General features: G+C 42.1%; 1 protein-coding gene across 1 annotated transcript; it reads left to right on the forward strand.

Moving 5' to 3' along the window:
* The first annotated feature begins 1,218 nt into the window (after positions 1-1,218).
* Positions 1,219-13,424, forward strand: TMEM37 (transmembrane protein 37). The gene is made up of 2 exons (XM_063116636.1): positions 1,219-1,476; positions 7,938-13,424. Exons 1-2 carry the CDS (start codon positions 1,456-1,458, stop codon positions 8,508-8,510), a joined length of 594 nt encoding a protein of 197 aa, XP_062972706.1. The 5' UTR covers positions 1,219-1,455; the 3' UTR covers positions 8,511-13,424.
* Positions 13,425-15,077: the final 1,653 nt, after the last annotated feature.

Below are 15,077 nucleotides of genomic sequence, written 5' to 3' on the forward strand. Positions count from 1 at the left end.
GTGTGTACTAAGACCTCATGTACCCGAAGCAGTGAACTCTAGTCCATAAAAACTAGAGATAAATTTGTTAATCTTTAAGAAGAAACCAGAATCTTCCTTGTTTTCATCCTTTATGAGCCCATAACATTCTTGATGAGCAAAACACAAAGTAGAATTTTCTTACTCAGCTTCTCCAGAGATGTTTATTACTGTTGTGATCTCATAACAGAATAACAGAGGAAACACCATCAAGATCCACCTTTTAAAGTTTCATCTGTCGCAACTCTTTCATTTAGGCAAGTGTAACTCTTCAATAATTTTTTTTTTAAGGAAATGGAAAATTACGTTAATTACATTTTTATCCTGCCCTTTGTTGAAGGAACTCCTTTATGGCTGAGGCCTTCCCAGTCTTCGTCTAGTAGTATAGTGGTAAATTTTGAAGTGCATCACAACTAGGGGTGTGCAGAGTGGGTCTGCTCCTGCCTGAAATTTGGGGTGGCTCTGTCTCCCTGCACTGCCAGATTACTTGTTGGAAAACTGCTCCATTTTCGGAGAACCATGCTATTAGCATCAATGGGAATTAACAAAAATCTATACGTCTATGTCATTTTTAAAGATAAAGAGATGAAACTTTGCACCATGGTAGCTCTTATGAAGGGCTTTAGCCATGCCAAGTTTAAAACAGATCCCTTCGTTCCTCCATTTTAAGAGTTGTTTTTTTTTTTTAATGCGCCCACACGTCGTCGTCCCCCAGGCGAATTGCAGCTTTGGGTGTGCAGGAGGACATAGTAACGTCAGCTCAGAGTTACGGGGGTGGGGTGGGGAGAGGAGGTCGTCGGCAAAGCCTTTGTCACCCCTCCCCTCAGCCGTGGCCCCCATCCAAATCCTCCTGCCCCCAGAAAGAAACTATCGCGGGACGTCCACATCACATCTGGTTTGACCCTTTGCGGGAGGCAGGCGACAAAGGATAAAAGCAGCTCGAACCCCCGCTACGCCTGCAAGGATCCCTCTCAGGCGCCGGAGTTGAAAACCGGCCGGAGCGCGCTCCCCGGCTGCGCACCGCCGTCTCCTTCCACCGCCTCCCGAGGATTGGCTGGGGGCAGACCGGCCGGCCCAGCTGCCCTTCCCTGACGCGGCGATTCCCCAGAGCGCTCCGCCTCCCTCCCCCTCCTCCCGTTGCCGGCTCCAGCCGCTTTTGCCCGCCTCCTCCCTCCCTTGAGCTGCCGGGCTGCTGACTCAGCCCGAGAGACCACTCAAAGGGCAACGGCGGAGCTGCCTCGGAGCGCGGCTCCCGCAGCATTTCTGGGATGTCGCTGGAGCGGCCGCTGCCCCCAGGACTCCTCCCCGAGCCCCTCTGGCTCTGAGCTGGGAGCTTGGAGGGGGAAGAAAAGGAGACTTCCCTGTCAGCACCAGAAACAAAGCCAAGCGAAGTTCCTCTCCCGTGTTCCTCCTCCTCTGGAAGGAGCAGAAGTCAGCATGACAGCCATATCAGTGCAGGTAATTCGGGTGGGTCAACCAGGAGCGATTGTCCGTCTTGGGGTGGGAATCTCTGTGGTTTGGAGTGGGAAGAATGGCAGTGTTTTTGCATCTCTGCAAGCTCTGCGCCGCGGTCCTTTGTTCTCTCCTGGTCGCCGCCTGTACATGTTTACGGTTCACCCTACAGGCAGAGCCGCTCAGCGCAGCCAGCAACTCTGACTTCTTTTGCCACCTGTTGCTCTTCGTAATTTGTGTGTGCGCGCGCGCGTGTTTAAACAAGAGAAAACAATCCTTCCGCCTGTGAATTATAAATACCGGTTGTTGCACTCTCGCTCTCGGAGTTTTTCTCTGTAATGTAGGCCCATAAAGATATCGTTCTGGTACTCCAATGATGGGACAACGAAGAAGGAGGCCTTCCGTCTAGCAAACTTAAGGCTGTTTTTCTTTCCAACCCACCCCTGAGAAACCTGAGTTTGAATGTCTGATCTACCCTTGTAGATTAAGTTCCACACACTACTGACAAAATAAATAAATATCTGCTTAGTAGTTACAATCGAGAGTGGTTTTAGGACGTGTTTCAGACTTGGAAAAATACCTTTTAATATAATACATACTAAAAGGTTCTGCTTCAGATGCAGAGCTCTGGTACACTGTGGTTTCACAGTACAGATTTTGTCGAATACGAATGCCAATAATTTTCCTAAATTGCCCAATTTCCTCCTTTCTCTCATGGATTGCAAAGAGTTGTTTACAAGGATCTGCAACTCTATCCCTTGCTGGCGTGTTATTACTGGTGTTTCAGCAAAACTGGATCTTACTCCGTGGCTCTTGTGAGGTTTTGTACAGGAGCTATTTAAAAATAAAAATACACCACAGGGGTTGCAATTAAGAAAAAAGGAAGCATGGGATGTAACAGGGAGGACATGCTTAAAGGGAATACAGTTTGAGTTGTAAGCTAAGGTTTTAAGGCACAGGAGTACTGTGTATCATTTGAGGAACTTCCAGCAAGATTATATATCACACACACTTACATACTAATAATCTAGCATTCATGTAGCACTTTAGAACAGCCTCTCCCAACCTGGTGCCCTCCAGATAGTTTGGACTACAACACCCAGTGTTCCTGATCATTAGCCAGGCTGATGGGAGGTGAAGTCTACAACATCTGGAGGGCATCAAATTGGAGAAGGCTGCAGAGACTTCAAACCATTTCACATATCCTTTAAACCAAAGATAGGTAGAAGGTGGAATGGGATGTATTGGTAGATCCTTGAATGATTTTCAATAGATCTCCAAGGGTTTCTTACAATAGTTTTAAAATTGCAAGTAAAACTTCAAGTTAGGGGGAGAACCCCTCTTCTGTGACTGACCTTGTACTAATCATATCTCTCTCAGTCTCTTATCAGTATTCCTTACCTGTAAAATATGTGTGTTGTTGGCTGCATTTGACCAGGTCTTTGTGCAGCTCTGCTGTTGTTTTAGAGCAGGACAGGACAACTTGTTGCCCTTCAGAAGCCTACAACTCCCATCAGCCCTAGCTAGCAAAGCCAATTGTGAGGGATGTTGGGAGTTGTAGGCTGAAACTCTGGAGGGCCACAAGTTACTCAACCTGATTTTGGGGTGTTAGAATCTCTGATCTGTAATAACTCAGAAATACATGGAGTCTTGTGGAGCAGAGTGGATGGGATGGAGTAGGTAAATGGCTTGGTTCCTTGAATCACAATTTTTCATCTGGCTTTGACTCCTCGGTCCCTTGTTTTTGGTTGGTGGACCATTGAGTTCAACTAAAATACAAAGTATGTCCCACAAGTCTGAAATCTGCCCACCCCTGCTTTAAACATCTCCTGTAATGTATTCATTATACCTACAATGCAGCCTTCCCCATCCTGGTGCCCTCCAGATGTTTTGGACTACAATTCCCAGCATGCTTCACTATTGGCTAAGCTAGCTTGGGCTGATGGGAGTTGAAGTCCAAAACATCTGGACAGCACCATGTTGGGGAAGGCTGCTATAGTAGATGATTTATTGTCCTCTCCAGTCTTGGGAAGGTTCCACCCTTAAAGGTATCTACAAATGAATCAGAATAAATAAATAAATAAATAAAAATAAAATATGCCCAAGAAGCCCTCCTCTCCTCATTCACTCCCTTTATTCATTAACGCTTCTCTTCATTGACTCATTTATCTCCTGTTTTGCCACCCCACCCCAGTCTGTCTACAAATCATTTCACTTCTCCCTTTATAGCACTATAAAATTACGAAGCTGCTTCTTTACCCCAAAGCAAAAGCTCTTGATGCCTGCTCTGGTCATCGATGACCAGATTACTGCCATATTATTATTATTATTATTATTTATTTATATAGCACCATCAATGTACATGGTGCTGTACAGATAACACAGTAAATAGCAAGACCCTGCCGCATAGTCTTCTTCTCTCTGGTCTTGCATAGTCTTACTTTCATCTGTTTCTGTCTATCCAGCACTCTGTAGCCAAAATTATTTGCCTTCCTCAACACACTGATCATGTGACATCCACCTTTAATCTCTTCACTGGCCTTTTGTCAAATTCCAGATCTTGCACAATCTTCTTATCCTTGCCTTCATACCTTTGTCCCCTATCTCTCTGCTCTTTTAACCTGATACATCCCTACCTGTGACCTTTGCTCATCCAGCACCAGCACCTTCAGACACTGTAGGCAGTGCATCCACTCTCTCTTGCTCAGCCTCATCAGATTGTTCATAAAAAGAAAGTTCTTTCATAAAAAGAATGGGTATTACCATTTTAATTGCCCATTTGTGACCAAGCCATCCCAAAATACTTTGCATTACAGCAGGGAGAGCGCACTACAATCTGTTGTTATTACAGAAATACACACACACCACCCCATCCACTTACTGTATGGATTGCAGCTAACCTCAAAGGGAACAGCAAAGCCTGAGAGGGTTGGCAGATAACATTGCCCCTGTTCATAAAAAGTTCCCAAACTTTGACCCTGTCATCCACTACAACACTGTTGGGAAGTTCCTTTTTCAACTCACAGCTCTGTGTTTGGTAGTCTCAGGAAAGCCCCTTCCCACTAACTTTTTGTAGTTGCTTACAAGCCATTTTGCAGTGATGGGGAAAATGCAGATTGTCATGGGTTGTGATGAAACAATCAAATGACCTTTTAACCATCATCTTTGACTAATGAACATAAGAACATAAGAAGAGCCAGGCTGGATCAGACCGAGGGTCCATCTAGTCTAGCATTCTGTTCACACAGTGGCCAACCAGCTGTTGACTAAGGACCAACAAAGCAGGACATGGTGCAAGAGCACTCTCCCACCCCTGTTCCCCAGCAACTGGTGCATATAGGCTTGCTGCCTCGGATACTGGAGGTAGCACATAACCATTAGGACTAGTAGCTGTCCACCTTCATCGAGTTGTCCACCACAATCCCAAGATCGCTTTCTTGTTCGGACACCACCAGCTTAGATCCCATTAGGTTATACTTGAAGTTGGTGTTTTTTGCCAATGCACATCACCTTACACTTGCTTACATTGAACAGCATCTGCCATTTGGATGCCCTCTCCCCCAGCTTGGAGAGATCCTATTGGAGCTCTTCACAATCCTTTTGTGTTTTAACAACCTTAAGTAATTTGGTGTCATCAGCAAACTTGACCACTTCACTACTCACTCCTAATTCCAGATCATTTATGAACAAGTTGAAAAGTATTGGTCCCAATACGAATCTCTGTGGGACCCCACTATTTACTTCCCTCCATCGGGAGAATTGGCCATTTATTCCTACTCTCTGCTTTCTATTCTTTAACCAGTTACTGGTCTATAAGAGGTCCTCTCCTCTTATTCCATGACTGCTAAGTTTGTTCAGGAGCCTTTGGTGAGGGACTTTAGCAAAAGCCTTTTAGTAGTCCAAGTAAACAATGTCCACCAGATCACCCCTGTCTACATGTTTGTTGACACTCTCAAGGAATGCTAGTAGATCAGTCAGACAAGACTTGCCTTTGTAGAACAAACAAGAAAATCAACCAATTAACCAAATCACTGGAATGGGAATTTAATCACCACCACTCAAATGTTTGCCATTTTGTTCTAAATGTCTGAATTGGCCCTTACCACACACATCAGGGCACACTGGTAAGTCTGAGGCGCCTGTCTTTCTGTATGCACACATACATGCACACACATCGAGAATATCACAGATGACCCAGGGCATGCACACCACAAGCATAATTCCATCATTCTTTTATGGCTGACAGATTGTGTATACATGTGTATGGCCTGGAGGCTGGCAAACCATGGCTGCCTGCAAAGGCTTCTGGGTGAATGGCTGCTTCTGCTTCTAAGCTAGCAAACTTATTGCCTTCTGTACCAGTCAGCAACATTACTTTGTGTTATGGGACTCATGGGTCAAAAGCACAGTTACAGTGATCTCATGAGAACAGCAAGTGTCTTATCTATGTAGCTTGGTACTGTATCTGGAGGCTCTAACAAGCTGTACTGTATCTGGAGGCTCTAACAAGCTGACATCCCAGCCTCTTCATCCAATTAGTAAGTGCACCTGGATGAAGAGGATCCTTATGTGTGCCAAAGTAATGCCAAGTAGTGCCTTGTTTATCACAACAATGTAGACTTATGCTATAGAAGACTTATGTAGACTTATGATGAGAAGACAATGTAGACTTATGATGAGAAGAACTGCCTTGTTATTAGTAGCTATGTAATCCATCACTTGCTTAACTTGGCAGCAATGCCAAGTTCAGTTATGCTATAATTGTTCTTGTGCCCAGGGGTGGGGGGTCCAGACTGGTTGAAGAGGCTTCTAAGCAGGAAGCTTTCGCAGTCTGGTCCACCTTTATTGGAATATGCTTGAATGTGCTGTAATATGCCAATAAATCAGTCTCCTTGTAAGCAAACCTGTGAGTGCCTGACTTTGTCTCCTTGGCAACCCTGAAACAACCTGAAGCTCATGGCTGGAGCTGGAAGGACTGAAACAACATGCCACATAACATGCAACGTTCTACACATGGTGGAAGGTTTTCGCTTACAACTCCTATCAGCCCTAGCCAGCATAGACAATGATGAAGGATAATGGGAATTGCAAGCCAAAACACCCGGAGGGCTACAAGTTGCCCACCCCTGATCTAGACAGTGGCCCACAGGCTGGAAGTATATTTTGTCACAAATCCCTTTCAGAATGTCTTTACTGTTATGGAACATTGGTGGAATGAAGTCAATGAAAAACTAATGTGTTTCCCAAAGATTCCTTCAAGAAACAGGCAGATTGACAATGGTCTATTGCAGCCTTCTCTGGACTGGCACTCTCCAGATGTGGTGAACTACAACTCTGTTACCAGCAACCTGTATGCTGGGGTTTGTAGTCCACCACTTCTGAAAGGAAGGCCATTGTCTTTCCGGAAGACATATGAGATAGCTGGCTACTCTCAAGTGAGCAACAATCAAAAAGTTACAATAAAATTTATCTTTATTGACGAGGACATCAAAATGGTGAGGGTACTATCACAGTATACAAAAATTTCAAATTTGGTACAGCTGTAATCCTCACGCATAAAAACGTGTAGGGGAAATGAGACTTTTACTTCTCTCATTTAAAATGCAGGACATGAAGTCTACTTTATAACAACAGCCAATGCTCTTCCATGGAACAAGCCACAGTAAAATGGCCTGGAATGTTATATTGGGGAAGTTCCAGTGCAGGCTTTGGCCAGGCAAGCAATGTTGCAGTGTAGTCAGGAATGGAATACTGGAAATGAGACAAGTCACACATGCAACAAATGTCTTCCCACACACAGAGTATTTACAAATAGTCAGATGGCGAGAGAGAGGATTTCCCACTGGATGCTGCCAAGAGCAGGTCTCTGCTAGCAGAATGCAAGCTATACATGCTACTATTTAAAAATGGTGTCTCATTGATTCTCTGAATAGGTATCAGCCAGGGCATTGCATACAAAAACCCAAAGAAGGATGTCACACTAAAATGTAGCATAAATCAGTTTTCTTTTCCTTGTGAATGAAATATTACAGATGACGCTTGCTCCTCCATAGAATACATAGAATCAGAATAGCAGAGTTGGAAGGGGCCTACAAGGCCATCGAGTCCAACCCCCTGCTCAATGCAGGAATCATAACAGAATCCACCAAAAAATGTCCTGTTTTGGGGAGGTTGTTCTGATAAGATTTACCCCTGCTTCTATGCATTCAGGGGATACATTCATGGTGACTTTTTTAAAAAACAACAACATTATGCCTTCATTTCCCAAAGCACCCTCAAATCAATTGTGTACAAACTGTCTATGGGGTATCTTAACTAATGTTCATGGTTATTGCTATTATTGAATATTCTTTATTGAACAGTCACACAACCTGTTTGTTGACTATGATTTAAAATAAATATATCTTGCTTTAAAATACAGGAGCCATGTTTAACTTTCTTTTTTCTTTTGGAAACATCTCTTTAAGGCCCAGTGGTTACTTGCCCGCAGAAGACCAAAGAGATCATTTTTTGAGACGTTTATCAGGAGTCTCATTATCCTCTGTGTTGCAATAGCAATTGTCCTGTCATCCATTGCAGTATGTGACGGCCACTGGCTTTTTGCTAAAGGAAAGCTCTTTGGATTGTGGCACTTCTGCACCATTGGGAATAACAGTGCCCTGAAATGTGTCACCAACCTCACTTTGGCCAACGTCAGAGGGATAAACATAGGAATGACACTTGCAAGAAGTATGGTGGCTTTTGCTGTGGTTGTAGCCATCTTTGGCTTGGAACTTCTCATGGTCTCCCAAGTCTGTGAAGACATCAACTCAAGAAGGAAGTGGTCCATGGGATCAGTTCTCATTCTCTTCTCATTTCTGCTCTCATCCACTGGAGTTTTGAGCTTCTTAATTCTTCTGAGGGACTACATCACCTTCACAGGCTTTACGTTAACCTACTGGTGTGAGTTCATTGCTGCCTTCCTTTTCTTCCTTAATGGAATCAGTGGACTTCACCTTAACAGCATAACATTCCCTTGGAACAGAATAAGAAAAAATTAATAATCATGGACATTAGTTATCCCAAATACACTGAGAAGTATGTCGAGGCCAATCAGTGTTTGAAAAGGACAAGCGGTTTTCTTCATCTACATGAAGACAAAAGATTCCCAACAGCATACCACCTTCAGAGGATATTCATGCTCAGTTGATAATGGATGCTGGACACTGGTAGTTGAATAGTATGATCTGCTGAGATTTTCAATACTGTAACTATCCAAAGTAATGATCTAGTAAATTAGTAGTTTCCATTAATTTAAAACTCAATTCAGAAACCTAAGAGTCCCAATCAAGTTATGTTAAGTTCTGACTCAAGTCCCATTGAAACCAATAAGGCAAATCACATTGCTTTCAATTTGACTTAGTCACAACTAATTTTAGCTGGGTGGGGGCCAAACCCAGGATCTAAGTGGGATAAGACACACACTGTGTAAATTTGCTTTGTTCTTTTCCTGAATCTCCATTTCTATTTTTGCACAGTAGGTAGTATGAGAATAAACATCTGAACTATGCAGGAAGTTGGGTTAATACTAGAGCTTCACCTCTGAATAAACTCAAATAATTTGCATTTTAGCATGGCCTATTTTAACTATTATTATGGCTTTGCTTATTTCCTTCATGAGAGCATATAAGATTTATACATAATACTAACACTTGTGCACTATGAGTGTATATGTTTTTTGAACCCTCCCTGCAACTAAGGTCTTTACGGTAGCAGTTTGCTCTATGGTCATCCGCTACCTTAACCACCTTTTTTTTGTCTCTCTATCCCATACTTCTTTCCAGTGACCCTTCTTCCACTTTATCTGAAATCTCTTCCATTGGTGCATTGCTCTTGTTTTTCTAGTAAAAGTAGCCTGTGAAGAGAACGTCTTAATAGGGGGAACTACAGCAGGATGCTGGAAACAAGTAAACAAGTTGATTTTGGACATGACAAAACTGTTTGACTGATTTAACTGCAATAAGGTACATATTCGTGACAATACTCTTTAACACCCGTACATGTTTTTGCACTACAAAGTAACACCTACAGTATTTGCTTATGTAAGGAGGCCGCAAACTCTTGGGAGTGAGTGGGCACATGACACATTAGAGTGTCATGGGTGCTTGTCCATTCCTAAAATGGCTACTATGGAGGGTCACGAACCCCTCATTTCCCAGAAGGTTAACTGGTGAGGCTAAAAGAAAAGTAACTTGCTCAAGAAACTAAGTACAAGGCAGAGGTGGGGGCTGATCTCCGAAACACAAAGCCACACTTTTGAACCTAAACAAAGATTGCACTGGAGGGCAGCACTTCACTTGGCAGCATGCCAGCTTCCGACTTTAAACAAACAAAGTCTTAAGAAATGAAATAAAAGCCAGAAGCAGCAAGGATTCTGATGGTACCAAGAGAGGTGTCCATGGGCACATTGGTGCTCCCAGAAGAGACCTTTGCTACTGTGATTTAATGAGACAATTGGGGCTGGGGAGAGAAACAACAAAGATGATCCTTCAAAGTGGTGTCACGTTGTGCAGCCCTTACAGGATATAGATCAGGGAATGCTGTGTTCAGAACTTTTGTCAGTTTTATTTCCCTTTTATCAAAATCACAGGAAGTTAAGTTCCTGTTCTCCCTCTGAGAGGCAACTGTCCAAGCTGGGAATATTGGTTTAAATTCTCTTCAGTGTTCTTGTTAAAAACAACAACATATTAAACAGAAAGCTTGGACAATTTTAGTGTGGCTTTCAAGACTGATCTAGTTTCTAACCTGCTGACAGGGATGGTTTCTAAAATTCACCCAGAGGCACGTATCACAATATCGTCACTTCTGTATACATGCGATCAGTTTATTGGTAAAGCAACAACCATAATAACCAAAAGGAGCAGGCAAGAGAAGGCAACCTGGTGCCCTCTAAAAATTTGGGACTACAGTTCTCATAAGCCACAGCTTACATGGGGTATGAGTGTTGTAGTCCAAGGGCTATGGAGTTATGAGTGTTGAGTCCAAGGATGCTTCCAGATAAGGCTTTTATAGTGCCATTACCCTGCCTTTTTCATGGAATTTTATGGAGGGTTCCAGATGGCATTTTCTTCTTCTCATAGCTCTTCCATGATTTTCTACTGCTTCTTCTGTCTTTTTTCCTACCATAGGAAATCCAAGGAGGAAAAATGAGATAATTGCTGCTACAATGCCTTCTGATTGATAGTCCAAGAAGCCCTCTGTTTGGAAGTACTGCCACTCTAACATCTGGAGTTTACTAGGTTACCTATCCCAGAATATGGCCTCATGGTGTCAAGATCCACATATGCCTTGCTTAAGAGGGGTTGGTTCATGCCATATAAATTTGTTCAAGAAACCATCAACAACACCCAAAAAAAACCAGATACCAAAGTGTAGAGAACCCTCTACACTTGTATTCATGATTACTTTGGGGGAAAAACAACTTTGTGGGATAAGTATTGTTGATGAACCATCAAAAGGGACAAAAATGTGACATACGTCAACCCTGTGATCATCTGTACTTTTGGTTGCAGACATGTGGAGCTGAGGGATGAAAAAGCCTCATACACTGTTCTATGGACAAGCCCATTATAACTTTAAAAGAATGCATTCCTAAAAGGCTCAGGTTCCCCACCCCCTTTCAATACAATTAAAATAGATTGTACATCCAGATTTAAGTATATTTATAGAGTATTAATTCTCCATTGTTCACTGCCATTCCTATGTCCTTTATTGTGTGGCTTCATGATATGTTTGATTAAATCAATACTGCATTAACTTCAATGAGTGGGGAATGGCTGTTGCCATTTTCCTGTCTGGGCGTATCCGTTGTGCTCCCAAATCGCCCATTATTGTCAGTAGGAAATTTGAGGTGTGCAAGAAGTGGGGCAGACAGAAGAGATTGCACTGAGGCCTTATTTCTTAAGGTGCTATCTGAAATGATTGAATTTGAATGTGATTGAATTCCTGCATTGAGCAGGGGTTGGACTCGATGGCCTTGTAGGCCCCTTCCAACTCTGCTATTCTATGATTCTAAGTTTGACTGAATGTCTACACTCCTAGTTCATTTAGACAATTCCTACCTGTACCTGTCTCTGCACCAGCTGATTGTCAGAGTGGACAGTATTGTCTGCTTCTTCCACTCTGCTTATCTCTCTAAGGTGTCTTAAGAAACCCTTACATATAATGCATGAGGATATAGATCCAGCGTGTCAATAGATCTAGACAATTTTGCACATTGTAACAACCCATGGTTGACAAACAGTGGGTTGTTACAACATGCAAACCAGGATGTGAAAACCATCCTCTGACTGTGCTTCCCAGAGAAGAGACAAATAGCTAGTCTAATCCACTTTGTAAATCATGGCACTGAAAGTATGTTCATACAGAACGCTTAAGGCACTTTCATAAATGATACCATGATTAATGCCCAGAAGAATGTTTTGTTCTGTGTCCCTTAGACAGTTCTTGCTCCTTCACTAAACATATATTTACACACTTTCCTCTTATTGAATGATTAGAGTTTGGGTGGCTGAAAAAAGATGATCAGGTATTATTACGATGCAGTATCTAAGAAGCCTTCATAGTGACCTAGGCAGGATCTACACTACTGCTTTATAACAGTTTATCATGGTTTCGACAACTGTTTATGCCCAGGACACATTATATAGTTATATCCTGCTTGGTGTAGATCTGCCCATAACAGTAACAAATTGTGGGTTAATTAATCTACCATTTGCAGGATTGTGTGCCGAGCCGGAGTTTTGCGTAATCAACTTTCGATCAGCCCAATTGTAGGTTGTGTGATGAGCAAACTAAGACACTATGGGTTGCTTGTGGATTAAGCAACTCAAAGTTAACCTACAATTAGTTCTTAGGTTTAATTAACGCATGATTTGTTACTGTTATATGCAAACAGAGCTATAGTGAGGAACAGCCAGTAGTTGCCAGATTCATTTCTCTTCTTTGGTCCCTTGTCAAACTTAATTTTGTTTAGTGATGCTCATTGTATGAAGCTATGTAGTGCTATAAAGATGCTCTTTTTAAACTAATGGGTGTCTGGCTAGTGGAAAGAAAGGATGTTGCGCTATTTTCTTCAAGAGAAATCTCAAACGTCTGGTTAGGAAATGTGAAGTCTTTTTTGAAAGATTGGTCTACTGCACCAAATATAGGCCTTCCCAAATGATCAGCTTACAGCACAAGAAATGTGGAATTCTTTCTAATTTACCACATAGCAAATGTTCAATTCTTTCTAATTTATTCTGTAAGATCCTAGGAACTTACTTCAAATTAATGTTTCTGTTTGGAAGTTTTTGTATTTTTCTAGCAATGGCTCCTGGAGCAGCACTCCTCAGTTTGGTGCTCTTCCAGACTCCAACTCCCACCATCCCCAGCCATTGCCCATGCTAGCTGGGGCTGATGGGAGTTGTAGTTAAAACACCTGGAAAGGACCAAGTTGAGGAAGGCAAGCCTGGAGTTTCAGTTCTGGTTCAAAATGCTGAGCACTCTCCTCCCATGCACTGAATGAATGCACATCATTCAGATTTCCCTAAAATGCAGGACACTGTCATAAGGCATCCCACATGCATTAGATGTGGGCTGGCTATCACACTATTTCTCTGAAGACTATCCCATGGAGTCTTTCAAGACTATCCCATGGAGAGTTAAAATGCATTAGAATTCCATTTTGAGCTGACAGTCTGAAATAACCCTAAATGGCATCCTATATCATACTCTTGTCTGAGCTTATGAAACCAATTTCTATTAAAGGCTATTTTGTCAGTAAATGCTGGAGAATATGATAGCGCTGGTGCTGATTTGCACATGGTCTTTGTCCCTAATAAATATTGTTGTTTTTAGTATATGTGTTGTAACTTGTAGCATTTCTAAACTGTAACTATTTTCTAAAACAGTAAAAGAAGATAAGAAGAAATCTAGGACCTGAATTTCAAATGTTAAATAAACTACTTTTTGAATTGATAATTTTAGTCATCTGTAAAGTTTTCTATCACAACTTGGGGATTGATAGTTAGCCATTAAGTGTGAGCATAAGTACATGTACTGAATGTATACGTGTACAAAATGGAGCACAACAGGAGCTGGAAAATGGGTAATTCTCAGAGGAACCAGGTTTCTGTGCAAGAACACAGCCTGCCCCAAACATGTTGACCTCCATATGTTTTGGTCTATCACTCCCATCAGCCCCAGCCAGCATGGCCAATGGTCAAAGATAATGGAAGTTATACTCCAAAACATATGGAGGGTACCAGGCTGCAGAAAGCTGCTAAAGAATAATTTGTGCAAAGTAGTAGTCACTTTCCTACAGCACAACTGCAAAATTTGGGGAAGGAACATAGCTTGAAAACGTTGAGCAGGGACTTGTCAAATGACATCCAGTGCATTAAATGAACCAAATCTAACAAATTAATTTATAAAAATCCATTTCTCATTCCAGTGGTGAGGTGGGGCCAAAATACTAAAAGTCCCAGCATATTGTAGCTTAAAGCTCTTACTGTCAGTAACTTGGAACATTTTTTCACCAGGGGAAAACCTAGCAACACTACCACAGCTTTCTGGCTTCCATTTCAATCACACTTCCCTTCCCCATCCCCTTTAACTGGGAGTTCTATGTTTTATTTATACAACCACAAGATGGTGCTGTCTTCTGAATCTTTTTTATAGTGTGATTTTGTCTTTTCATGATGAAATTGAAGGCACTGGAGGAATGGAGCATCATGTAATTGACCAGGAAATGTCCCTGAGTGGTCAGTCATGAGCCTGCTATAAATAGTTCATTAAGAGGACCCCCTAAGCCTTATGAGAGGCATTTCAGCATTATAGAAAACTGCACAAAAGGAAACTAGCAAATGATTGGTGGGTGGGCAAAAGAGGGAAGGGCCCTCTGATGCACCCCCAAAAGCCCAATTTGGAGCCTCAGGTTCTGCTCCCCTGCCCTTTCATATGTGTGTATGTTAGACTATGGTGACATTTTTTCATCCCCGGTTCCCCAACTTAAAAACATGCAACTGAAATATATTGACTCTCATCACACGTATGTGTGGATGGATACATAGATATTTAAAAAAGATGAAGTCTATAACAATTCTATTGAAGCTAATGAGATTTATTAAAGCTAATGGAATCCCGACTCACTGGGAACAGACTATTTGTTCAGCAGTGGGGGTCTCCTTGTGATCTGCTGGGCCACAGGGAACATATGCATATTTATTTACGCAACATTAACAAATAAAAAAACAGAGCACGGTGGAGGCTTGACCACAGCTGACATATCTTATGCTTTGTGCCTTTTGTGCAAGGTCTGATGTGAGACCAAAAATGATAGCTCTTAAAATATTAAGGACAATAATGTTCAGTTCACAGAGAGATTAATTTGAACTTTTTCACTAACTGCATATTTCCTGTCTTTTTCATATGTGGCATTTTATTTTCAGGAAGGAAAACATTCCTGGCATGTTGAGGAGGTGTGTGACAACTCCCACCTCCACTCTATAATCACCTCAAAGTTGTTTACTGATCTCTCATTTGGAAATAACAACTTTGCTTTAAGTCTGCATTTGTGCTCAGATAAT

Source organism: Elgaria multicarinata, chromosome 2 (genome assembly GCF_023053635.1).
Source record: "Elgaria multicarinata webbii isolate HBS135686 ecotype San Diego chromosome 2, rElgMul1.1.pri, whole genome shotgun sequence".
NCBI lineage: Eukaryota > Metazoa > Chordata > Lepidosauria > Squamata > Anguidae > Elgaria > Elgaria multicarinata.